Genomic DNA, 25,790 nt, shown 5'->3' with positions numbered 1-25,790 from the left:
CAGCAACAATGCAAAAAGAGCATAAAGACTTGAGGTGTGTGATCCAAAGAGGATGTTGTGTTTGTAATGTTTGCGTCAGGAACCTGTCCTGGTGGCTGTCCCATGGGATTTGAAATCTAATGCAAGTTAAACCTAAATGCTTAGATAGGAGACAATAACTTTCTGGTTAAATTTCTTGTAACAAAGATTTTACATGACACTGATCCCTCAGAGTTGCTCTGAGGTGTTAATCTGAGCTGCTAAATTGAATGGTGCACTAGCTGTCAAATAAAGGAAAGATGCATTTGAATTTTGAGGCATAGCAGTTCAGCTTTCATCGGTGGTATAAATGCTTTCTTTCTCTCTGCTCTTGATTTGACGAGGCTATGGGACAAATCTGTGGTTGGCTATTTAAAAATAGCCCATGATTACATTCAGTAAAAGCACATTCATTGTTGAAACAGAGAGCCCTGTATGCCCTCATGGCTCCCACGGGTGTGCACTGTATTTGATCCTCTTGTATTAAAAAAACCCATATCACTGAATCTTGTGCAGAAACTGATCAAGCTTGTGGTCATTTAAATTATAGACTTACGTGTTTTTTTCCATGGGCAAGTTGCTCCAAATTGTCACTGCTGCTACAAACCTTATCTTAAGCCTCAGTATATTACAATGACGGATTTATTGCACTGATGCTGTTTTGCCTAAATTACTCTTTCAAGCTTTTGGCTCATATTTGCTTTGTAAAATACACGTAAACAAGGTATGAATGAGGGAGGATTTTCAAAAGTGATTTAGATACCGAAATCTAGTTGCCTTAGATGCTTCTGAAAAATCCCATTTAAATATGTCTACAAATTCATTCTTGTGATACTCTGACACTCCTCTTCTGTATCTTTTCCCTTAGGAATTTGAACTCCTTTATTTCTCACTAAGTAGTGCAAGAATTTTTTTCAGGGCAGATAAAACTGCAGCAGAAGAAAACCAGGAAAAGAAAGAAAAAGAAGGTGAGTGAACACTATATGTGGAACATTTTGGCTCATGACAGTGCGTGTCTTAATGGGGAAGGTACTTTTCTTCTTTTTCCATAGCTGCTTTCTTGCCAGTGGGTTGATTCAGTATTCCAGAAAGAGTTTTTATGGGGTCAGGGGTGACTGGGGAGTCAAAAACAGCTGACAGAGGCCTTCTTTGGAATGGGGTGAATTTCAAGCTGAGCTTCTGAGGCGAAGTGGAACAAAAAAACCCCAATATCACCAAAAAAAAGCACCAAAAAAATGTGGGGCAGGGAGAACTGCATACTTGCTGTAATACTAAATTCAGTAACTTCAGCACCATGCTTACCCTGTCAGTTACCAGTTTGGACAATGACAGCCTTCTCTGCACAACCTTTGCTGGTGTGAAATAAATGGGTGGTTTTCACCTATTGTTTACCAGCTGTTTTTCAACTTATGTAGGCAGGTGATGCAGATACCATAGGTGTCTTCGAGTTGTTTATGATATGTTTTGGTCTACCACTGAATTATATTAAAAGGGTAAGATCTTAATTTGTGGTATGGTCTCTTGCCTAGGTAACATGGGTATTTTGCATTATATATTCTGTGTTTATATATTCTCCCTCATGAATTCTGAAAGATTCTCTTGAGTATAGGAAAATTCTTTTCAAAGAAATGAGAATACTCCCAAGGATTAAAATATAAAAGTACACTTACTTAGAAACTCAGGTAGTAGTATATTAAAAAGGGATTCAGTAAATAGTTTTCCACTGTAGTTCTGACAGGCACAAGTGGCCTGTGAGATTATAGTCACTGGAGCCAAAGATTAGTTTTCTTCTGCTCTAGGAAAACAATTTGCAAAGAAAGAAGTCTTTTAGCATAATCTTATATTTGATCATATTCTGTGAAGTTTCTCAAATTCAACTCAAAACCCAAAAAAACCCTCCAGACACCCACCCCCCCCCAAAAAACAGACAAACCAACCAACCCACCCCCAAACCAAAACCCAACTGCACGTATTGTGATGAGTAAGAATAGACATACTACCCTGGCTTCTTTAGGAGAGCGTTCTGTAGAACATCAGTTACTTAATTATATTTTAGGTTAAATATTCACTGTTGTGATATGTGTTCAGGTCCCTGAAAAGCATGTTTTGTGGTGAGACAAGCTTGAAATGCATACCAGGGTGAAAAATTTTGAACATGGTAACATATCTTTGCCATCTACAGTAATATTTGGACTTGAACTCTGCAAAATGTTTGCGTATGTAACCTTTACACAAGTTCTACTGGTTGAAGAAACCTTTCACCCCAAATACAGATTTCTTCATAGGGCCAGGACCCTTTGTGCTGCAAGATCAGTTTGCATGTGTGGACTATGGTATACTGTATCAAGTGTGTTATGACATCAGCATTATATATATGCTAAGACTGTTTTTACTGCCTTGAATAAAATCTTAAACGTGATGCATGTATTTATTTTTTATTTTTGTAGAAGAATCTGCTAAAGCAAGCAACGGAGATCTTTCCAACTCTACACCTGCCGATCCTGTTGTGAAATGATGTGGCTGGTATGGGCGATGATTACTTAATCAAATAATTCATGTTCTTGTTGTTATTAGTAACACTCTGTAGGGGTAAAAGCTCTAGATTTGATTTACTTGCTCTGTTAAACCCAAGAGAAAATGTACAGTAGTATACTAGCATCCAGTGAGGCTAGGTCTGTGTTTGTGAATATTTCCTTTAGAGACTCCTATTTTTCAGGAGTTTACATTATTTACAGCACCTTCTTTAGATTGAAAGTAATTATATAAAACGTTGACCTTGGAGGTAGTTATTTTAAAGTACAAATGTGCGGATTAAAAAAAATCTTACTAATTTTTAGATGCGTTCTTGCATCTCTAACATAGCTGTTAAAAAACCAACCAAACAACAACAGAAAAACCAACTCATAGGCCATTGGTCTACAACATGAACTGGTGCATCTCTTCAACCAGGAAAAAATTAAGATGCTGTGTTTATCTCCTGTCCAAAAATTAATTCAGACATGTTTCTATGCAGTCCTGCTGTATTTAATGTGGTCACAGATTACACTGTAGGTGTAACAGTGTATGTTAAAGCTATTACACAAAATGGAAATTCCTATTAATGTTTTATTCCACAAACCCTTATTATTACTATAGATAGTATTTGCATTGTGGGAACTTGGGATCCTGTCAGGCATTTATTTTCCCGTACTGTTTTTTCCCCCATATCAGAGAATGGGCAAACCAGAAAAGTTGACATAATAAATTACTTCTCATTTCATACCGAAGGTCTGATTTGCATCCACAGAAGTAAGGAAATCCAGAGCCAAGACAGAACCACAATCAGCTCTTCCTTTTATGACCAGACACTGTGTGATGGGTGTCTGTAACTATTAAGTGATCTTACAGTTCATGAATTTGTTGTGCCTAATTGCAAGTTTCAGCCTCAATTCTGTATTTCCTAGCCTTTGTAGGTCTGTTGTACCATCTGTGTTGTTCATACAGTCTTACATGCCTGATTAACAACAATTGCACTGCAGGCTTCAGAAGCTGCTGAACACTGTGAGAACTCTGTATAAATATAACATCTGTAATGCCTGCAAGTAGAGGTTCTAGGTTGTGCAAGAGTTACTCAGATTGCTAACTTAAGTCAGTAGCTAGACTTAGCTTAAAAGTAAACACCACTTTCATTAAAAGATGTAGTTGTGCTTTAATCTCCCAGAACATAAAACATTTCTTGGTCTTACTAACTAGAAGAAATCACTCTAGTCAGTCCAACTGAGAATTGCTTTTTGGGGTGGCACTCTTAACTATTTGTAGACCATACTTGCCAGCTTCTTTCATCTGATTACAGAAAAGGTGGTGTTTTAATGGTTCAAATTGTTCCACCCACCCCTGGGTCACTGCTTAAGCCACAATTCCTGATGTTATTCTCCCTTTCCGGCCAGTCACTTCAACATTCAGAAAGCTAGGACAAACGTTTGTTGCAACTGGAAAGACCCAGACGGATGTGAAAGTCCTTTCATGTGGTTCTGAAAACATGACACAGAAGCTTCATGAACTGTTTAAATCAGCTGAACTCATTCAAGTTTTTATTTTTAAATCATTATAACTGCAGAGACTGCCCTAAAGAATGCTGCATTACCTGATTTATATTTTTGCTTTTTTATTTTGATACAGGTATTTTTTTTGTATTTTGTGTACATTTTCTTTTTTGACCAAATTGTGCCCGCACTGAAGGCTCGGTAGCACTGCTGAGATCAGCATTCTTGCTGCTGCTGCTCCTTTCCATACTGTCGCTATTGCAGTGTACATATTTCCATATTCCCCTCTCATCTGAAGTCATGTAAGTTCTTGGCTTGGCGTGGCCGAGTACTGCATTTTCCTCTTCCACAGCAACTGCAGAATCACGTATAGGCGGTGTTGGTTTCCCCTGGGACGGAGTTGCTAGGTAGCTATGTACAGTCAAGACATTACCTGTGCTCTAATAAAATCTTGACTTGTATTTTCCCTTCTATTTTTTTGGAAAGACACTATCTCAGATAGGTAATACTTTGCAGTTGAATATAAATCTTAACTGTGCATGGTGGTTAACAAGTTCATGCCATTCTGGTGATGGAAATTCTACAGGAAAGATGTAAGCCTATTTTTTATAGACCCCTGTTTAATCTGTATACTATATGTGGCAAAAATATATAAATACATACAAATATGTACAGTGATAAGAGCTATTCTTGCTAATACTGGATTGTAGTCTAGATTTCTTTCTTTTTGTCATGTAGCAGCATATACATGCAGAAAGCTTTTCTCATCTGAAATACAAGGTGGGCCCTGGATTTTGATGTCACACATCCCTCTGTCAGTGAGAGTTACGTTAAATCCTTTTTCCCCCTTCAAGGATCTGGAAGAGGTGCAACATTCTTGCTGTGGTGCTACTACTCTCTTAATGGCTTTTGCCTTCCTGTTCCAATTATAGGAACAAAATGGACCCTAACTGGTTGTCTGGAGATGAGATGGAGTTAAAACAAAAAAAATCCCCCAAACTAAACAATGTGCTCACTCAAAATTCCCTGAGGGGATGAAAGGAAAGGGAGGATGAGTTTGCTGCAGGGACACAGAACAGATCTCTAGGGTTTTTCTCTTCAAGGCAGGGGCAGAACAGGCTGCAGGGCAGTCTCCTCCCTGAGAAGGCAGCTGCCACCCCTGCCTTTGTGTGTCCAGTCTTGTGCCAAGGCTGTTGCCTGTACAGGCAGCAGCAGCTCTTGCAGCTGCCCTCTCCTATGCTGCCAGAAGCCGGGGGCTGCCTTGCCCTTCCCCCTTGAAGCACCGCAGTCCGGGGTGGAGCAGAGCACAGCCCCCCCTAACCCACAGGTCAGAAGTGTTTGCTCTGCCTGGGGATAAGGATGGCCCCAGCAGCAGCACCCAGCTGGTGTCTGCATCACTGGGAAGTGAAAGGTCTGTGCTGTGGGGTAGATTCTGGAGGTCCTAATGTGGTCTGTAATCAGAAGTAAATTTTGAGTTTTCATCTGCTGTCCATCAACAACAGCTGTCTTCAGCTTCTCAGGTACAAAGGACCAAATGTAACACTTAATGTTTCCTCGCTCATTGTACAAAAGGGTATTTTGTTACCTCAGTCTCTTTGGTTTGTGAGTAGAGAACATTATGTACATAAAATTGTTAATAAATGCGATTTTGAGAACCTCATTCTTAGTGTCTTCAGTAATATCAGTTCAGCAGGTGTTAATTTTTTTAATAAGACAGCTTCAACTTTTATTTATGAAGAAGTTTTTGTGTCAGTTACTAACAGTTTTCTTCCATGGTTCTTTTAAACATTCAACAACCAGCTAAATTGAATAAATCCAATGTCAGACTTGAAAACTGATCTTTCAGATGCTGTAGCACAGATTCTGCTTACAGAAAATGTAGTTTCCTAGTAAGTGATTGAGGAGAAGTTGAATTAAGTTCAAGGAATTTCAGCTGTTTGTTCCAGTTACCTTTATCTTGATTAATACAAACTATGCCACAGATTACAACCCCCCCACCCCCCAATAACTATTTATTTTTGTTTTTTCTTGCCAGATACAGTTTCTCAGGTTTTCAGGTTAAACTGGAGGGGAAAGAATCTAAACTTATTAGCCAAATATATCTAGTGTCTTATTTCAAGAAGGTACTACGAGACTAATCAGTACATTGTATAATTACAATCTAGCATTTTATTGCTCAGTTTCTTAAAACCAAAGACTGGTGGTAGATTCAGCTGTTGCATGTGACTGTAATGTTAAAAATACAAAGAATTCTTATTATAAAAGTACTTATTTGTCCTACAACTATCATGTCTGGCAACTTAACTTTTAAGAAACCTACCCACAGAAAAATGCACGCAACTAACATGTCACATTTGTTGACTCTTCTGATGTTTGCATATCAGTGGTATTTAGCATAATGAATCAAGGAGGTACATTATGTCCATTATTTAATTACAGAATGTGAGAGTGCGGTCCTCACAAAGGAAAGAGTAGGCACTTAGATTTGTTTTGTAAGCTTATTCTAGATGCAATATAAAAATAGATTATATTAATAGGAAAAATTTAGTGTTTAACAAATTGTTTTGTAAATAGGCTAGCACAAAAGATAAATCTTGTTACACTTAAAACTAGACTAAAAATAACTTCATCTGAAAATAAAGTAAATAGTGCATTTTTAACCTTCATTCAGATGCACATAACCATGCAAACTATGAAAATTGACTACGGTAGGAAATTTGAGGCCGGATCTTTGTTAAGGGAGCTGACAGCTTGCACTAATTTCAGTGAACTGGCAGCTGCTCCCCTGTAAATCTGAAGAACTGACATTAACCCCTTGTGGATGACAGCTGTGCTGTCCCAGCTGTCAGCCGCAAGGGGCCAATGCTGAGACACTCCCCAGGATTGTCAGCGTCCCGACAGGCCTGTACACCACACATTCACAAATGCAAAAAGCCTCGAGGGCCAAGTCCAGCTGTTGTTTCATTGTAAATCCAGAGGAAACTCCACTGCAGAGGCACCACGATCCCTCCAGCAGGAAGTCAGAACCTGGCCTCGTGTGCGCAGATGACTGAAAACCAGAGTCTTGCAAAAAGATTCCCTCCTTTTCCTGCTTCCACGCTGGCTGCAGGAAATGACAAGAGTCTTTTATGCTTCTGACTCCTCCCCTTCTTCATGTATGGTTCCATCCTCTTCTGACTGATCATTCAGAAGCATGAACTTTCCATCATTTGTTAATGGCACAGACTTCATTAGCTGAGCTAATGCTTCTGGGTCCTGAAGAAAAACAAAAGAGCGTGCGCAGCACTGAGAAGTGCACGTTTTTCCCAGTACTTCTTGTTAAAGTTTTGCAACTACTTTTATGACAACCCTTAGTCTTAAGGTTTGAAACATAAATAATCCCTTTCGGGTCAGTAAAAACACCCCTTGGCTCTATAAGAAAAAAGAAAGTCATTAATTTTGAGCCTTTGTTTTGCTGCTCTTAGCTGGCATTGATAAAATTACTGAAAACAGGGGGGAAAAATAACTAAATAAATTCTTTATTATACCTGTGCTTATTCCCTGTGACTAAAAGTTCATTCCCCCAATTGTTCGGCAATCTCAGCAGCAAAAATATACAGCAAATATTAATGTATTAGCGTCATATCTTTATATAGATAAAATTTATCTACAATGGGCTGAGTAACATTGCTGCTCCTAAGGGAGGAAGGAGTATGAGTTTCTAGAAGTGAAACAGCAATGTGTATGATTTACACTTCATCCCAAAGAGTTGTTTTTTTAAAAAACTTTGCTCACAGCTTCCTTTCAAACGTGAACAACTGGATTTGTATAGTTCTGAATCTGATTTAGGTTGGCAAACGTCTCAAATCAAGCTGTTGCAAAGTCAAACCAAGTTTATTTAACACAGACTGTTAAATAATGTCCTAAAACTTTGTTATCAGGAGAATGAGTGGTTCTTTCTTCCCGAACACACCAGAGGTACCTGGATGGTGCAACCAAAAGCAGAATATGACTTAGCACAGCACAGTCATGGGGAATGAAACAAACTTACCTTCTGTGCCTCAATGATTTCTTTTCCCAAGCTAATGGCATAGCAAATCTAAAAAAAGATACGTAAAGTTCAGTTTTTGTATGGGTTTTGTTCCTTAACTGGGACTAAAACACAGAAGTGTCCACGCAAACTTAGTCTTAAATACTGGTCTAAAAGCAGAGGTGGAGTACCAGTTCACTATGCTGACTACATAAAAATGAAACTGTCTTTGGTTCTGCTTCAGAGTTCACTTAGGCTGGTAAATCTTTGTACTCAACTCAGTTTTATTCACCAAACTATTTTCAAACCTGGGGGATCTCTTCCAGTGGATGTAAGAGTGTTACTGGTTTTTACAAAAATTCTCCAGCACAATTCTCTATTTCTAACTGTGTTACTATCACAGGCAGCAAGCCCCTGGTGGTGCTACCCCAGTACAGCTGTCTGTCTTGTCTTTGAAAGCTTTATAGATGTACACGTCAACACGGCCGACATTCGGTTTTGTTAGTGCTGATGCTAGACAAAGCACATTCCCTTGCTCTTAATGCTGGTATTAACAATCACATCCTTTCCTCCTTGCTGTACATGCTGCTGCATTATCTATAAATCTGGTCCTTTTTAGACAACGAGCCATCAAAGGTTTGCATGTTAAGGCATATTTTCCTGGCAAGAAATAGAGCTGCGCTTGCTTCTATCGCACTATTTCCATGATGTCTAAGCCAAGAAGCCTATGATCTGTTTTATAAATAAACTATTAAATGTTATGCAAACCTTCTCCCCTTCCGTGTTGCTCTCGAAAACATACGCGCTCATGGATTCTTCTCCCAGAGTCTCACTGAGATGGACCACAAAGCCAATCAGCCGCCTGTTATCCTGATGAGCAGCATACTGTGTCACAGTGGCAAGTTCAAACTGGAAAAGTATAATAAAGAATTTTTTTTACCCAGCAATTGGTTAGCTTGGTTAAGAGCTCAAGTTCGTGTGACTGAGTATTTAATGCTGTGGTAGAAAACCAAATTCAAAATAAAAGTTACTTACACTTGTTCGTGTAACTTGGGTTTGAGGATCTATTAACCTGCAATTATGTGTAGGGAAAAAGAAGGATTTTAGAGTGATTCTTAGTAATTTCAAGGTGCTTTATAACAGTAAGGCAATCACTACAGCAGTTTTACAGATGAGGAAACATATGCACAGAATCAAATGGTTCATGTGTGATTTCAAGTCAGTCAATGGCAGGGTTCAGCTCTGGACCCTGACCCCCAGCTGCCTGACACGTACAGGTCAGGGCGTTTTTCAGAATCACTAATTCACTGAGGACCCCCAGTGTGTGGGCTGGTACACTAACATGCATGTGGACATAAACACACTCCAGGTAAAGTGAATGTCGTGTATCAACACATTCTACAGGGACAACACTGACAACAGGACAGTGATGGCTCTCTTGCTGTTGCTACATGTAAGGAAAGAATCTTCCAATGCATTTCATCTTTTCCTGTGTCTTTGCAGGGCCTTAAAGCCCCACTGCATCCCCTAAATTTTGGTAGGATGTCCTTGCAATGTAGTCAGGAGGATGGTTTCTAGATACTACAGAGTAAGAAAAGAGATATTTTTACTAAGTGAATCTCAGGATCTCGCTCTGTCAAAGGGTTTGTTTCTTGCAAAAACAAAACAAAAAATACTTAACAAATCACAAGTTGTATGAAGAGAACAGAATGTTGACAATTTGAAGGTTTTACAGTACCTCAAGTTCTTGCTGGTGACCATGAGATGGGATTCAGTCATACGGAATATGTTGTGAATGGCACGAGCAGCTAACACTTGTCTCATAGCTTCATAAATCACCTCGCTGGTGTCATCTGACTGAACAGCCATAGATCCTAAAAACCGAACTACGAACATCTGCTGCAAGAGGGAATCTGGAAGATAAAAGGCATGACTTCCTTCACTGTGCTACTTCAATTTTCCAGTAGCTGAAGTTATCAATGAAACTGGCTTTTTCACTCTGGAAATTCAACAGTAAACCTGTGGGTGGTGACTGCTGTGAGTGGTGACTTCCTGCTGCGAGCCAGGCAGTGCTCTGACCCAATTTTAAACAGTGCTTGAACTGGGAGTGAGTAGGGGAAAAAAAAACCCAAACCAATAACAGTTGCTTGGAAACTGAAAGTGTAACTGGGCCTTTAGGCCTTATCTGATTAGCTAGTAAAATTCACTTGCCTACTTTGTTATTAGGTGTACATAAACTCTGATAAATTTATGATTGTGAACAAGCCTCGGCTTCCATCAAATTAGCTCTTATCTTTAAACCTTGTACATTTTTCATTTTCTTCTATGTCCTTCTGTCCTTCCATTCAGCTGGTTCCAGTGAGGTTTTCATTAAATCCTTCCTTGCTCGTTGCCCATAATCACCATAAGGCTCCTACTTACACATGGCAAAGCCATCATTTGACCAGGCTCCTTTTATGGTTGGTGGTGAGCAAGGTAAAGCGGGATGACTCCTGCTAAATGTGGCTATTCAAAGGCCACAACAGCTGCGTCTACATTGCACAAGACCCCAGAAAGATTGTTAAGCATCAGCCTGAACTGAGCTTACGCTGATCCACTGGTGTGTCCCGGGCCGCAGGGCAGTGACCAAGCACCGCTGGCGGTGCGGAGGCACCCGCTTGTCCCAGCTACAGCGCTGTCGGGCGGCCTGTGGCCATCCCACCTCGCCGTGGGACAGCGCACGCCAGGGAGGGTGCGAGGGTCAGGGGGTTCTGCCTTGGTTCTGTGGGTAGTTTTCTGAGAGGGGCTGCTGGTTCCAGACAGCGGCTGTAACTGGCACAGAGGAAGAGAACAGCCAGGGTCAGCCCGGCACGTGCTGGGAGAGGCAAGTCAGAACTGCTGACCTTTACTGGCACGTCACTGCGAGGAGGGAAAGGGGGCAGCAGTGAAAACTCTCTCGTTGCTGAGAGACACGTGTGGCTGCTCCTAGCTATATGCTGGGCCTCTAAGATTTAGATGGTGGATTTCAGAGTTAACAGGGGTAAGAAATGGCTACTAAGCAGCTATAGTACAGTCTATCAAACCCTAAAGAAGTCAACAGCTACTTTAAAAATGGAAAAAGGAAAGGAATGAAAGACAAAAAAACCCAAGAAAACCACATCTTTCTGCCTTTAAACATTTGAAAGAAACCTAGCCTGGAATACAGCTTGGACTGTTAAGGAAAAAGATGTTTGTTTTCAAGGTAATGATGTTTAAAAGACTGGCGTCTGAAAGGTAACTACCTTCAACCGTACTATGGATCTGTTACTGCTGCTCCACTGTGTCTGGTGTTTTCATTAAGAGACACGGGAGAGCTGACAGCTGGATTAGGCCTAAAATCATGACTAATTTTGTCTAGAAAAATGAAGCACTGACCTTCCACCTCATCTTTGCTGCTGTCTTCAGATTCCCCAAATGGGTTTGCACGCCTACGAAATAAGAATAAAAACTCTTAATTACAGATTCTGGTCACCACACACCCATGTTGCAATACCTAATTTTCTCTCCAAAAATCACTGTTAAAAGGGATTGACTGCTGTCTCTGGCCATACCTGCCACCTCTGTTCTGGTCCAGGAATTCTGTGGCAGGCAGTACAATATCAAATTGAATCGGTGTTCCAGGAGCAATGAGTTGTGCAGAGTCTTGAATGCCAGCTGATTCACTGGGAATTATTTTATCATTTTCCATATTCTTTACATTCTGACTAAAGTGAAAATGGAAAAAAAAAAAAAAAGTCTCAATCAATCAATGACACCCTATCTTTGCTCTGGAAGGGAGACAAGATTATTCAAAATTCCAAAGCGGGATTGAATGACTATACATGAATATTTTCCTATTTACTTGTTACTGAGGACTCTAATCAAACCTCTGTTTTATTTTTTTGTACCTAAAAATATTTAGGAAAAAAGTAAATGCTGGTATATTAAATCTGAATGCAGATCAGCTCTGACTGTGGGCAGACTTTCAGCAACAGGTTGCTGTTTGCCTCCCTGCCCTCTCGTGGCAGTATTTACAGCCGCATTACCAGTGCAAACAGCAGAGACCTGGACTTGTGTCCACACATATCAGTGACAATCCTGACATCTTTTTTAGATCTTACTTGGCCACAGGCTTGTTACAATGTGATGGTTAAGAAGTGTTATACACTGGGACAGATTTCTTCCTGCACTTTTTCTCAAAGAGAATGAAACGCTAAGTTTCAAACAGCTACAGAAGTTGTAACTACACACATCACTACCTATGGTACACTGGGTTTACTAGCAGCATCCTTCTATTTCTAGAAAGTTTTCTTGTTGCATACAGATGTAGAAGTGATTTGGGAGATTAGCCACCACTGAAATATATTTCTGTAGTCAAACACCTGTACTGTGAATCAAATTAAGAAGAAATTGACTGGCATTCCCCATGGTATAGGGAATCTTTGGAATCTGTAAGCAATCATAATACAGGGAATCACAGATCATAGTAAAGGCCCTGGCCTGAGAAGCAGAGGATCTGGAAAAGGTTTGAATTTCTAGAAGTAAGTATCTAAGTAAGAATTTACAATTCTCTGACAAAACTTGCAGAGAAGTCTCTTCATGCTGAAGTCAGTGTGATACAAACTTGCCCTATTTTATTTATCACACTGCTTCTGAAAGCAGGATTTCAGTCCAGTACTGGGCTTGAAAGCCAACTGTGATGATGAAGTCTGAAGAATTCCCACTGGGTAAGATACCAGGATGATGTGGACACAAAGAAATGATACATAAAATATGTATTTTGAATATAAGCATATCCCAGAATATTACTGAGAATTTTTGAAAGAGGGGAGCTTCATTGATTGATCTGAATGATCACAAGAGAATAACAGTAATTATTCTAACAGCAGTGTAAGGCATATTCCTGTGACAGACTGACAGGCACTGCTTGAGGTAATATGCAAGACCATACTTACTTCAGTGCATACCAGGGACTCTGCTCTATTATCCACATTACAAGTCATTCCCTTACAGCAAAGCACTTACAAGTAAAGCATTGTGTTTTTTTCTGAAGAAACAGCAAAATCCCAATGGCCAACTGCAAGGAGCTTCAAAGCTGTGGTGTGGAGCAATAAGCATTACCCTCAGCACTTGCAATCTGTTATGGCTTTCATTCAGTAGGAAACATCAGAAGTAGAGGAATTTGCTGGAACACACAGTTTTGTAAAGCCAAGGCCTAGATGGGGCTTTCTCCCAGGTGACTGCTGCCCTGTGAAAAGATCATGACTGAGCACATGAGTCTCTAGTCAATGCAAGTAAGAGTGTTACCTGGGGTGGTGAACTTCGTGTTTTTTCCCAAAACTGGTAATGGGAGTCACTGCTTGTAGGGCTGTCTGATTTAACTTGATTGCAGCTGCCTGTGAAAACAAGACCAAACAGCTCTTTTACACACATTTTATGTTGCCACGTAAAGAACAATGGGAAAGCAAGTTGGAAGGAATTGACTGAAAGATGGAAACAAGCTCCCACCTCTGGATTGTCAGTGAGATAGATCTGTCTGGAGATGTTGTTGATGGCAGATATCCACTGGAAGGGAAAAATGAAACTGAACTTTTCAAGCTCACTTGAATACAAGAATAATAGCATTAAGAAAATATTTTTACCTCCTCATACTCTTTCTTGCTTTCTGCTTGAAGGGTTATACCCCTAAAATATAAATATAGCATATTAGTGTTAACAGTGGACACCAGGAGTGTCTGACAGTGACATCACCAAGCTTTGTCAAAGGAACAAAAGTAATGAATAAGCCACAGCTAAAAGATGCCACATGTGCTGTTCAGGTAGTTGTGAGGGAGGATGGGAAGGAACATGCTTTTAATTTGGAAACATCCTTCTGGAAACTCAGAAAGGCTTACTATTAGAGCAAGCATGTTTTACATGAAAAGGTAGGTGTGAATGGCTGTCCTCAAATAAAACCTCTCTCATACGCTTTGCCAGTAGGAGTCGTGATCTGAAAGCAGTATCTTCTGTCTTCGCAGTCTACAGCCATAACAGAACAGTTGTCCAGGTCCTGAATCAATCCTCCAGCTACTGCTCCCCTTGGCTGACACATCAAGTTGCCACCTTGAGTGAAGAAATACAGTCTTTCCCAAGTTGTAGTCACCAGACCTGTTTTACTGAAGATACAGTAATAAAGACTCATTAATATTTAGAAATTACTCCAAATATATATGAAACCGCAAACATATCCTGATGCTAATCTGAACTTTATGTTCAACCCTGGAATTTTTTTAATGAGTCTCCATTAAGAAGTAAACGTAGCACCTATTCCTAGCAGAAACTAATCCTTAATGAAGAATTAAGCTACTTTCAAACATCCCAAGTTATAAAACATTCTCTGCAGCATCTCCTAGTTACAGAATAAAAGAATTATTGGTATTAACTGACATGAAATACTATTAAGCAGCATAAAAAGAAAAAAGTATTTTTAAGCTGAAGAGCAGCATGAGCCATTTCAGCACAAAGAATCATTATTAAAAAAAAGTATTTTCTGCAAGTAGTATCTCAGAGTCCATCATCTCCCTAGCTATAGAGTCCTATTATATTGCAACCCAGGTCTTAGAATGCTATGAGAAATTAATAAATGTCCACCCACAAAAAAAAAAAAAAATTACTAGGTCAAATACAAATAAACTGATATGTGATCAATCACCTAAACAGGATTACTATATGCCACCAATATACATATCTCCTGCAGAAGCTGACAGAAGATTTGGAAAATTTGCAGAGGTAACTTTATGTATGGTATACATTCGAAGCTATGCACTTGCACTGTTCATAAAGCTTTTATTAATGTAAAGGAGATAATTTATGAAAACATGTATTAACTACAAAATATAGCTGTTTATTTTTGTAAACACTGTGTTTTCATTAGCCCTAAGAACTGGGAACAATATGAATCCAGCTCCACCAGTCTCTAATTTTTAGCCACTTAAATACAGGAAATCATCCCTGCAGGTGATTTCAACCATAAGTAAACTTTTGTTTCCAGGAAAACAGTCTCAGTTGGCTCTAATTTAGTTTAAGCTTCTAAAACACATTTCCAAAGATGACAGAGATACTTAGCAGCTGAAGAGTACAGCTACCACAGTGATTCAGGAGCCTCAAACATCATTACCTGAGGAGTTTTTATAACCGAAAAAAATAGAAAATGTAGCAACTAGTCAGCAGCTAAACAAACCAGCAGGCAGTAACAGTCTTACTTTCTAAGATTAAGGTAGCCAGCCTTCTGGATGAGATTTCTATTGATAGCAGGTGAAGTTACATCAGAATCCGGGGTGTAAACAGATTCATTAACTGCAATTAAGTCCTGCTGGGATACCCTCATTTTTTCAGTTTCAGCATCCAGCTCTCCCTGTATGCTGGAAAAAAAACAACACAAGAAGGAACACAAAGCCATCATTAGTCAATTTATAGCATGATATAGCTAACATCTGTAAGCCAAAATGAACAAAAATACCAGCTGAGATTATCACAGAATGGTTTGGGTTGGAAGGTGGAAGGGACCTTAAAGATCATCTAGTCCCAACCCCCTGCCATAGGCAGGGACACTTTCCACTAGCCCAGGTTGCCCAAAGCCCCGTCCAGCCTGGCCTTGAACCCTTCCAGGGAGGGGGCAGGCACAGCTTCTCTGGGCAACTTGTGCCAGTGTCTCACCATCCTCACAGGGAAGAATTTCTTCCCTACATCTAATCTAAATCTACCCTCTGTCAGTTTAAAACTGTTACTCCTTGTCCTGTCCCTACACTCCCCGATCAAGAGTCCCTCCCCAGCTTTCCTGTAGCCCCTTTAAGTACTGGAAGGCCGCTATAAGGTCTCCCCAGAGCCTTCTCTTCTCCAGGCTGAACACCCCCAACTCTCTCAGTCTGTCCTCACAGGGGGGGTGCTCCAGCCCCTGATCATCTTCATAATCTTCTGGACCAGCTTGAGCAGGTCCATGTCCTTCTGATGTTGGGGGCCCCAGAGCTGGACACAGCACTGCAGGTGGGGTCTCATGAGAGCAGAGTAGAGGGGGAGAATCCCCTCCCTCAACCTGCTGGTCACACTGCTCTTGATGCAGCCCAAGACACAGTTGACTTTCCGGGCTGTGAGCGCACATTACTGTCTCATACTCAGTTTTCCATCTACTATTATACCCAAGCTCTTCTCCGCAGGGCTGCTCTCAATCCACTCCTCACCCAGCCTGTATTTGTGCTTGGGATTGCCCAGACCCATGTGCAGGACCTTGCACTTGGCCTTGTTGAACTCCATGAGGTTTGCACGTCCCACCTCTCCAGCCTGTCCAGGTCCCTCTGGATGGCACATCCTTCCTTCCAGCACGTCGACCGCATCACACAGCTCGGTGTCACTGGAAAACTTGCTGAGGGTGCACTTGATCCCACTGTCCATGTCTCCAACAAAGATGTTAAACAGCACTCGTCCCAGCACCGACCCCTGAGGAACACCACTCATCACCCCCCTCCACTTGGACACTGAGCCACTGACCGCAACTCTGAGTGCAACCATCCAGCCAATTCCTTATCCACCGGGTGGTCCATCCATCAAATCCACATCTCTCCAATTTAGAGACAAGGATGTCATGCAGGACAGTGTCAAAAGCTTTGCACAAATCCAGGTAGATGACCTCAGTTTCTCTTCCCTTATCCATGAACGCTGTAACTCTGTTGTAGAAGGCCATCAAATTCGTCAGGCATGATTTGCTGTTAGAGAAGCCATGTTGGCTGTCATCAATCACCTCCTTATTTTCCATGTGCCCTAGCATAGTTTCCAGGAGGATGCGCTCCATGATCTTGCTGGGCACAGAGGTGAGACTGACTGGACTGCAGTTCCCTGGGTCCTCTTTATTTCCCTTTTTAAAAATGGGGTTATATTTCCCCTTTTCTAGTCAGCAGGAACTTCACTGGACTGCCATCTCAAGTACAATGGATAGTGGCTTAGCTGCTTCATTATACTGGAGAGTAGTGCAAAGATAAAGTTTATTTTTATAATAGGCTTTATAGGAAATACAGTGTAAGATTACATGTCCAAGGCTTTCTCTAAGGATGAGATAAATCAGTGCAGTTAGGAAAGACTGGAAGGAAGAGGCATACAATAGGGAACTACTCCCAGAAAATGTCATCTGAGCCTAGAGACCAAATACATATGCTCTGAAGGTATCAGCAATGGTTTAAGGAAAATATGGCTATCTTTTGCAGGCTAGCAGCTAAAGGACAGCCAGGATTTCCCTTTGCTCTTTATTGTGAAAGCCCAGCTTGAAGATGTTACTCTCAACATGTCCCGGTAGCTGTGCTTGCTTTTCCACAATTCGTACTACATGTAGTCTTTGCCCAAACAGTATAGAGATAACAATCAGAATTATGAGATTGTTTTGTAAGACTGAAATGAGCAGACGAGAAATGCTTAAGTGTTGAAGAGTAAAGAGTAAAGTTTATTTTTTGAGAGATAGCTCCTAAAAGCAATGCTTGTATGAATTTACACTGCTGAAATTATACAGATGTTGACCTAGTATAGGGGCACAGTTCAAAGTAGGATTTACTATAGTATTTCTTGGCTTTCACAGAACTTTGTCTAATTCCTGCCATGAGACCACCTATTAACTGGTCACAGATCTTCAACAGAAAGTTTTCCATGAATTCAGAACAATACAATGATAAAATCTATAGCTCAAGTCTCATTTTAGCTTTAAATTTTGTTCATAATACTGTCTTACACTTTGGTGTGATTCAGAAGACATTCTTGCTGCAGGCTGACAAAACTGACTGAAAAAAAGGCGTCACACCTGCCTTTGACACAGGCAAGAAAAACAATCTGGGGAACTACAAGCCAGTCAGACATACCTCAGCCCCTGGGAAAGTTATAAAGCACATTCTCCAGGCATTTCCAAGGACAAGAAGGTGGTACCTGGGAAGAACAGCCAGATTTACCAAGGGCAAGTCATGCCTGACCATCCTGATTGCCTTCCGTGATGCAATAACTAGCTTGGTGGACAGAAGAAAAGCAGTGGCTGCTCTTTCACTTGACTTCAGCAAGACCTTTCACATAGTCCCATAGTATCCTATAAGCCAAATTGGTGAAATACAAACTGGAGAAGTCGACTACAAGATGAGACTGCAAGACGTGTAGAAAACACAGCTGGACTACAGAGCTCAAAGGGTTGTTAATCAGCGAGACAAAGACCAACTGGTACCCAGCTATTAGTCATGTTCCTCACAGGTCAATACTGAGGCTTACAGGTTTAGAGTCTTTAATAAGAGTTGGACAACCCATAGGAGCAGATGACACAAAATTGGGAAAACCAACTGACAGATATGGTAGATTGGAGGGCTGCTGTTCAGAGGGACCTTGACATGCTGCAGAAATGGACAGACTCATGAAATCAGCAAAGACAAATACAAAGTCCTGCCTGGGATGGAATAACCCTGTGCAACTCTAAAGGATGGGAAGCTTCTGGATAGAAAGCAACTTTCAGCAAAGGACCTGAGGGTCCTAGAGGGCATGCTGAACATGAGCCAGCACCATGCCTTTGTGACAAAAAAAGCAGTCACATCCTGGGCTGCATGAGCAAGAGTATAGCCAGCCAGTCAAAGGAAGTAATTCTTCCCATCTGCTCAGCACCTGTGAGACTCCAGCAGGAGTACCGTGTCTAGTTCTGTTGCCCCAGCACACAAAAGACAGAAACACAGTCAAGTGAAGAGCCACCAAGATGCCTAGGGGGTCACAACACGTGACATGAGAAGCAGCTGTGAGAATTGTTTTCCAGAGTGAAGGTTAAGGCTAAGGGTAGGGATCTTAATGCTAGTTTAACTACCCGATGGGAGAGTATGCAGCAGATGGAGCTAGATTCTTCTTGGAGGTGCACAGTGGTAGGATGGGAGACAGTGGACACAAGCTGTAACGAGATACTGTGTGTGCCAGACAGAGATGCTCAAAATTTGACTGGACACAGTGTGGAGCATTCTGCTCTAACTGACCCTGCTTTCAGCAGGAAAGTGGACTAGATGACCTATCAAGGTCCCTACTGTAGCAGCTGTACTTTGACTTTCAGAAAAAGAATACTAGCAAATATTTGATTTCTCTATTAACTTTTCCAAGGAGTTATTAACTGTATCCAGGCTACTAGGAAAACTCACGGGGTGGGAACCTAAAAATATTTGTCACTGCACACCTTAGAAAGTCATTTAATACCTGCACCTATGCAATAAGCAATTTTCTCCCTACTTCCTGCACAAGTGGCTAAACCTTTGAAGAACATAAGCACATAACACGGGCTGTACACAGCAAGAGCAGAGGTCTATGTAGTACAATGTCCTGCCTCTGACAGTGGCAAAAAGCCTGTGGAAAAGTACAAGGCAAGTGCATGTGATTCTTCCCCTCTTCTCCCCAGTCTTTTGTAGGAGCTGGTGATATCCTGTAACTGTTGAAGTAACCTGGAGACACAGTGTTGCATTTAAGTCAGCACTAAGCAGTATCTGACTAGCCGGATGAAGAGTCACTCTTGCATCATGGTGTTAGTCTGTTTCACATTAGCTTATTTCCAGCTTTTCCACATCTTTAGAAAGCCCAGATTTCCTAAGCTCTCACATCACCTCCAAAATGAGACCAGCTGTGTGCAGCTTACTACCTAGCCAAGTCATGTGAAAGGCTGAGTTATAAAGACTGAGTAATATCATCAGATCTGAATTAAATTAGATCATATTTTGCAAGCTAGTACCTTCCAATGTTATAATGAAATGTCAGAATAAGAATTTTTTTAATTCCACTTTGAAATAAAATGGAACAGTGCTGTCATTTTTTACATAAGCGCTACTTCAATGAATCTTTTGATCAGTCATTTTTTGTTGCATCACAAATTGTTTCCGAGAAAACTGCCCTGGCATCTTCATGGTTCCCAAGACTGGATTCCTCTTCATAAGGCATGTTTCTTCTACCTCCAAGGTAGAAGGAGAGAAGGCTGACAATTCTGAAGTTATATGCATTTGTGGCAATTAGACCAACTGGTTAATGAGAATATTTTAGTGATCTGCCTCATGTGTTTTAACAGTTAGGAGTATTCACTATATAAATGAAAATACTTTTAAATATGAAGACTCAGTTTCACAAACAGCTTAAACAGATGCAAGACTACATCACCACAGAAATTCTGTAGCTGCACAATGGGTCTTATTCGCTTGTTGTTCCCAGAAAACAAATCTGACAAATAAAAAGCTTTTAGCTTGATTAGCAAGCAGATCTGACTCACTGAGGCCTTGTGATCCCCAGCACTAAAGAAGGAAAGGAGTGGGCAGCACAGTTTTCAGTGGCTGTATAATCTTAAGTCATGAAACCATGTCCTGTGTCAGTAATTGCTAAGCTGCACAGTGTCATTCAGAATTTTGCAAGCTTCTCTTTTGGTTTTTCCAAAGACGTCACACTCTTGTACTAGTTACATTTGAGTTGCACTTTCAAGCTTTGCTCTGTGACAGACTTAAAACACAAAAAACAAGACTCAGCAAAACAACCGAGCAGCCTATTTTTGCTTCCATTTGTGTACTATCCAGAATTCAAATCCATCAGACTTTGGAAAACAAAGGCTTATTCTATGGTGAGAATCCAGTGGCAGGATCCTCACTGCCTGTAAAACACAAAAAAGATGCTCTAGCCTTACTAAAGGGCACTATTTCAAGGGAGTTTAAAACCTGTCCTCCGGTCTGTACAAATGCTGTGTAGACTGTAGAAGGATTTATTTCAGAAGTGAGTGTGAAAAGGTAAGTATAAAGGTACAGGAAGCAAAGAATCATTTAGTGAAAGAATCTACTATACAGGGCAATTACTTACAGCACTATTCTCAAATTAACAAGTATGCATTATTTAAAATGCCACCACAGTCAGAATAAGTAATGATTTGGCTATAGTCCGATATGAAAGGTATGAGGCAATAATGTGAAGGACTCAGTCTAGTGTTCCAGCTGATTTTAAATAAATGATTAATGTTCTCTCTAACATGATTGCATTTTAAATGTAAAGTTTACATTTACAGGGACTTAATTATAAAGAAAATATCAATCTTCACCACAAGTAGAGTACAGGGTTGGGGGGAGGGTGTAAGAAGAAATAATCACAAAATCAGGAGTACAAAAGTCAGGTTATTGACTTAGCCAAAGCAGGTTGAACTCAGTGGACTGATACAGCCTATACTGGATGCAATGAGTATGTTCTCTAGGGCAAGGAGATTTGTTTTACCTTGTGTAGCTGCAACATCAAACGCTACAGGCCCTAAATCCTTCAAGAGGTTAATGGATTATTGTTACAGTATTGTTACAGAAGACCCAGCAAGTATGAATACCTTTAATTGAGAATGCACTTTAGCTTTATTATGTTAATTCTGTTAACCCATTTCAAGCCCAAATTCTGTGCTTTTGTGTCCATGAAGAGACATGGGGATGTAAGAAAGCATGTGAATACTTTACAGTACATAGTTCCTATCTATGCTGTAAAAATACTTTCTGAAGTGCACTGACAGCGTTTTCCTTTATATGTACACACATACCTCTTTTCCACCTGCTGCTTTAACAAGATATGCCCAACAATGTAATACAAGCATGGAAGCAATTCTCGTAAGAAGCAGAGGCACTCTCTTGTTACGTGCTGAAGGTTAGAATGGTACTGCTCAGAATTCAATGGAACAACAAAAGGAAACAAAAGTATGACATTACCTTTGAACCATGTCTGAAACAGATGACAAAAATCTGTCCATTCTTTTTGAAAACATCTCTGCTCCCTTCTTAAAGAAATTGATCTGAAAAATACAAAAAAAGAGGCACTGGAAGTTATTCTGGCTTTGGCAGACAACTAACAGATTGTGGGGACTGTGTTAACAGCAACCCCATTGTGACCGATACTGAGGACTGATGATCAAGTACATGGTTAAAACACCTGTGTTGCCTTTCTTTGTATTTCTCGCTTCTGCAACTTTCCACCCATTCACACACCCTTTTACACACACATAAGCTATTGCCTGATGACAGGTATGCTTCCATTCAATGCGTTAAACGACTGAAATAAGGGAAGGGGTTGCCTCCTCCCACAATAGCACAGTGCAGAACTGAGTTTAGTGGTGTTATAAGCCACTGTATCAGAAAAAATGGGACATAAATTGTCCATCAGAGTTAGTAGCCCAACCTGGACTACCAGCTCCAACCTGGAAATTTTTCAACTACTATGGCAAAGTCAGCCAGGAAAGAAACAAGCTTCCAGGGCAATCAGTTATAGCGACTACAGATTTACCATGGATTTTGTTTTTTTGAAGGAGCTACAAAAACTGCTAAGGCCAAAGTACACATTTTGTGACAGAAGATGAATTCACTTAGCTGGTATGGTTCAGCTGGCATGCAACAGCAGCAAAGCACTCAGTGTAGACTTTACCCTGGATTACCAGCTGTGGGGCACAGAGTCATGGTTAGACCCACGGGCAACTGTCTGAAACATGGACATGGCTAGCATGTGTGTGCAATTTCTTATTATTTCTTTCTTAAAAATCACTGAAAAAATAAAATCACTTTGGAAAGAGATTAAAAGCAGATTCTTGGCTGTTAAGCAATTTACTAGCTATTTCATCCAATTTAACTTGCGATTCCACTCCTTTTCCATAACCTTGAGATGTGGAATTCCTCTTACCTGTAACTCAGATTTCTGCAACCATGTTTTTGACCACAGACTCCCTTTACAGGCAAAGGAGAGAAAGCACGCTCTTAGAGAATGATTCACCTATTCTGTGTCAGAAGCCTGATTCAGGAGGGAAGAGCTCTAAATCCACTGATGATAGACAGACACACCTAGCTTAGATGCTGATGTCAGTTTTCAGTCAAATAAACCCTGTACCAGGCACTGATTCTTCCAGAAATTCCTTATGGCCTGCTTATTCATTAGAAATGTGAAATATGAGACACATTTTGAGTAATTAATAAAGAAAACATTTACCTGGGCTGAAAGGTGGCTCACAAAATTTAAGCATCAAGATCAACTGGCTCCTGACTACTTAGTCATTCCAATGACAACCTAAGACATTCCTGCATAAAGCACTGAGATACGGCAGTTTTGCAGGTAAAATACAGGGAAAGAAAGTTCTGTTTGGCTTCCAGTAAAGGAAACCAATGCCTTCCTTTCACTTAGTATAATTACAGCAGAGAAGCAGCGTGAACTCCCATGGTGGGGAAAGTGACAGAATTCTCATATATTACCTATTTTATATGGGGCACATGATCTGCAAAAGACACAGGACAATGGAGATGATGATCCACACTATAATCTCAAGCAGAGCACTGTATCCACTTTTCCTGTTTACACAGACAAATTCTCATTTTCCCAACGCTTTCTTTCATGTTGAAGCACAACAGACCCTTAAAATGGGCGGTAATGAGAATCAAGTGCTGTGAAAATACTAGTTTGTTGATCCTCCTGACATCCTGGAGAGTCAAGATTATCAGTATTACTACCGCATTTTACAGGCTTGAGTAATGCTCTATCAAATTGCTGGCAGAATAAAGATTAGAAAGAGGATTTGCCAGCCTTATGCTCAATCCACTCTACTGTTCCATCCTTCCAGTTCTCCAGTGCATGCTCTGTTCCCTACCGTGTACACTCCTCATCAGCATGCTGAACATGACGTGCCAGGAAGGGAACTGCTACATAAGAGAGTTTGTGCAGACAGAGCAAACAGTGGAAGTAAATGCTGCTGCACTCATAGCTTAACCCTGAAAAAAATTAACCCCAGGCTGATTTTGCATGTAAGTGTACTGGAATTTTTTTTCATTGGTGTCTTTCCTGAATATCTAGACATTCAACTATCCGCCACAATCAAAATCCCTTGTTAGAATCTAGGCAAGGTGAATAAAAGTTTTTCACCCACCCCGTTATTGTTTGTCAGTTCTCAAAAAAAAAAATCCAGAGCTACAATGTTTTAATTTTCCCAGGGACATGTCTTAGTGATAATAGACACTTTACTGTCCATACCTGTCCTCGTGTATATCCCAGCATAGGTTCCATCATTGCCACTCTCTTCCTGTACTGCAGAGCATTCAGGGCACAGTAATACTGCAGAGATGAAAGGTGCTGCTTTCTTCTTGCATTTGCCACTTCTTTTGCCACTTCTGCCTTAAGCTGAATAAAAAATGGTAAAGAAGTTGACAAAGCGTTACTGTGAATATGGATATATTTACTGATCATTTTCAAATTATCTTTAAACAACTCTCATTACAGAACTTCTCCACATTAAAATGAAGGATCAGAAACTAAGAAAGCAAATCCAAAACACAAAGCAAGTACTTCCAGCCCTACTCTGGCAAGATAATTCAGCATTTGGGAAGCCCCTGTGACTACAAACTATGTAACTGCCACAACTAAAATTCTGGATCTGATCTCAGTGCAAGAAATTTATTTGCAGCTGAGATGACAACACAAGCTTGTAAGTGCAGAATGGGTAATTCACAATATGCTACATCACATTCTGTTCTGTAATGCCTTTCCTTTGAAGGACCATTCTGTAGAACTGATGCACTCTTAGGATAGGGCCAGTCACACACTTTTTGGCATACAGGGATATATTTTGGAATAGTGATCCAGTGGGCAAAGAAGAAGAAATGTAAAACAATTCCACCAACGGAGTTACATGTACCGTAAGTGGAATGACAATCCATACAGAGAAATTTAGCAGGAAGGTAGATGCAAAAAAATGAAACACTTTATAAACAGCAGACACAAGGCTTCGTGACAGTTCACAATGAATTGAATTGTACCGAGTGATACAGCATCACCACATCAGCTGTATAACAGTAGGCCTATACAAATCTATTTATAGTCATTTGCACTGCCTCTGTCTGAAGGGCTCCCCTGGATCTGAAGGGCTCTACTCCAGCACAATACTTGATCACTTGGAGAAAACAGGTGTAACTTTGATGAATTGATGTCTAAAAGCTTTGTGTCTGCTTGGAAACGAAATCACAAGTACTGTTAAGCTACTGTGAATTTAACTGATGAACTCTCCAAAGTTCATAAGTGACAATGATGAAGACTGAACAGCTGATGAAAACTTTTCCTTTTCCCTTTCACGTTCATTACCTTTTCATTTTCTTTCCTTTTCGGTAACCTGCTATACTTTGCCATGGACACGTCATGTTCTGTAGACAAGGAATATTTTTTTTAGAAATGTGATGTGTGTCTGCATAGATTCAAAATGTCTTCTGTGATGTAACAGGTGCACACCATTAGAAATAAACTAACCAGGGAAACATACCATTGCTAGCAAGGCCAAAAAGATCCTTCAAGGTGCTTACTTCTGGAAAAGAGAAACAAAATATTCAAAGTAAAACCAGCTGTAAACACTTTGTTCAGCAGAGACCATTTATGGCACATTTAATGCCTAAGTCACTCCAATCCTTTCAAAGCACAGATGTGTATATTGTGCTTGTCTTGAAAATGATAAACCAGATCAGCTGCTAGAGAAATGAACAGGCAGACAGCAAATTAAGAGTCAAGTGAGTTTACTTGATTGAGCAAGTTGTCACTATGAAAAAGATTCCTTATCTGCCAGTGGAATTTACCCAAAGAAGCTCAATTTCAGTAAGCTTATTATGACAAAAGGCCCACCACTATCATAAAAGAACAGCAGTTGTGAACAACTTCCTGACAGCAGTTATGTGATACTGATAAATCTAAGTCCCAGAGACATACAA

General features: G+C 40.4%; 2 protein-coding genes across 8 annotated transcripts in view; one reads left to right on the top strand and one right to left on the bottom strand.

Annotated features, from left to right (window-relative positions):
* The window catches only part of WASHC4 (WASH complex subunit 4), a 41,811-nt gene extending 36,111 nt beyond the window's left edge, over positions 1 to 5,700 (top strand). For 2 of the 6 annotated variants that reach the window (XM_074901933.1, XM_074901935.1), the window contains 2 exons: positions 887 to 986; positions 2,469 to 2,848. In XM_074901933.1, coding sequence (XP_074758034.1) covers positions 887 to 986; positions 2,469 to 2,533 — 165 coding nt within the window. In that variant the 3' untranslated portion in view covers positions 2,534 to 2,848. Of the gene's footprint in view, positions 1 to 886; positions 987 to 2,465; positions 2,849 to 3,285 lie in introns of those variants that run through there. The other 4 variants (XM_074901930.1, XM_074901936.1, XM_074901932.1 and 1 more) reach the window with 3 other exon arrangements.
* A 79-nt stretch (positions 5,701 to 5,779) lies between these two features.
* The window catches only part of APPL2 (adaptor protein, phosphotyrosine interacting with PH domain and leucine zipper 2), a 39,668-nt gene continuing 19,657 nt past the window's right edge, over positions 5,780 to 25,790 (bottom strand). The window contains exons 6-21 of one of the 2 annotated variants that reach the window (XM_074901937.1): positions 25,352 to 25,393; positions 25,177 to 25,235; positions 24,073 to 24,219; positions 21,777 to 21,859; positions 15,288 to 15,446; positions 14,013 to 14,201; positions 13,689 to 13,731; positions 13,555 to 13,611; positions 13,354 to 13,442; positions 11,619 to 11,771; positions 11,443 to 11,495; positions 9,788 to 9,962; positions 9,085 to 9,121; positions 8,818 to 8,958; positions 8,071 to 8,118; positions 5,780 to 7,295 (exon numbers count right to left, since the gene is read on the bottom strand). In XM_074901937.1, the coding sequence (XP_074758038.1) occupies positions 7,167 to 7,295; positions 8,071 to 8,118; positions 8,818 to 8,958; positions 9,085 to 9,121; positions 9,788 to 9,962; positions 11,443 to 11,495; positions 11,619 to 11,771; positions 13,354 to 13,442; positions 13,555 to 13,611; positions 13,689 to 13,731; positions 14,013 to 14,201; positions 15,288 to 15,446; positions 21,777 to 21,859; positions 24,073 to 24,219; positions 25,177 to 25,235; positions 25,352 to 25,393 (1,604 nt within the window). In that variant the 3' untranslated portion in view covers positions 5,780 to 7,166. The remainder of the gene's footprint in view (positions 7,296 to 8,070; positions 8,119 to 8,817; positions 8,959 to 9,084; positions 9,122 to 9,787; positions 9,963 to 11,442; positions 11,496 to 11,618; positions 11,772 to 13,353; positions 13,443 to 13,554; positions 13,612 to 13,688; positions 13,732 to 14,012; positions 14,202 to 15,287; positions 15,447 to 21,776; positions 21,860 to 24,072; positions 24,220 to 25,176; positions 25,236 to 25,351; positions 25,394 to 25,790) is intronic. The other variant, XM_074901938.1, reaches the window with a different exon arrangement.

This window comes from Athene noctua, chromosome 3 (assembly GCF_965140245.1).
Source record: "Athene noctua chromosome 3, bAthNoc1.hap1.1, whole genome shotgun sequence".
NCBI lineage: Eukaryota > Metazoa > Chordata > Aves > Strigiformes > Strigidae > Athene > Athene noctua.
The sequence above is the reverse complement of the archived record's forward strand: the minus strand, read 5'-3'. Positions and strand labels throughout refer to the sequence as shown.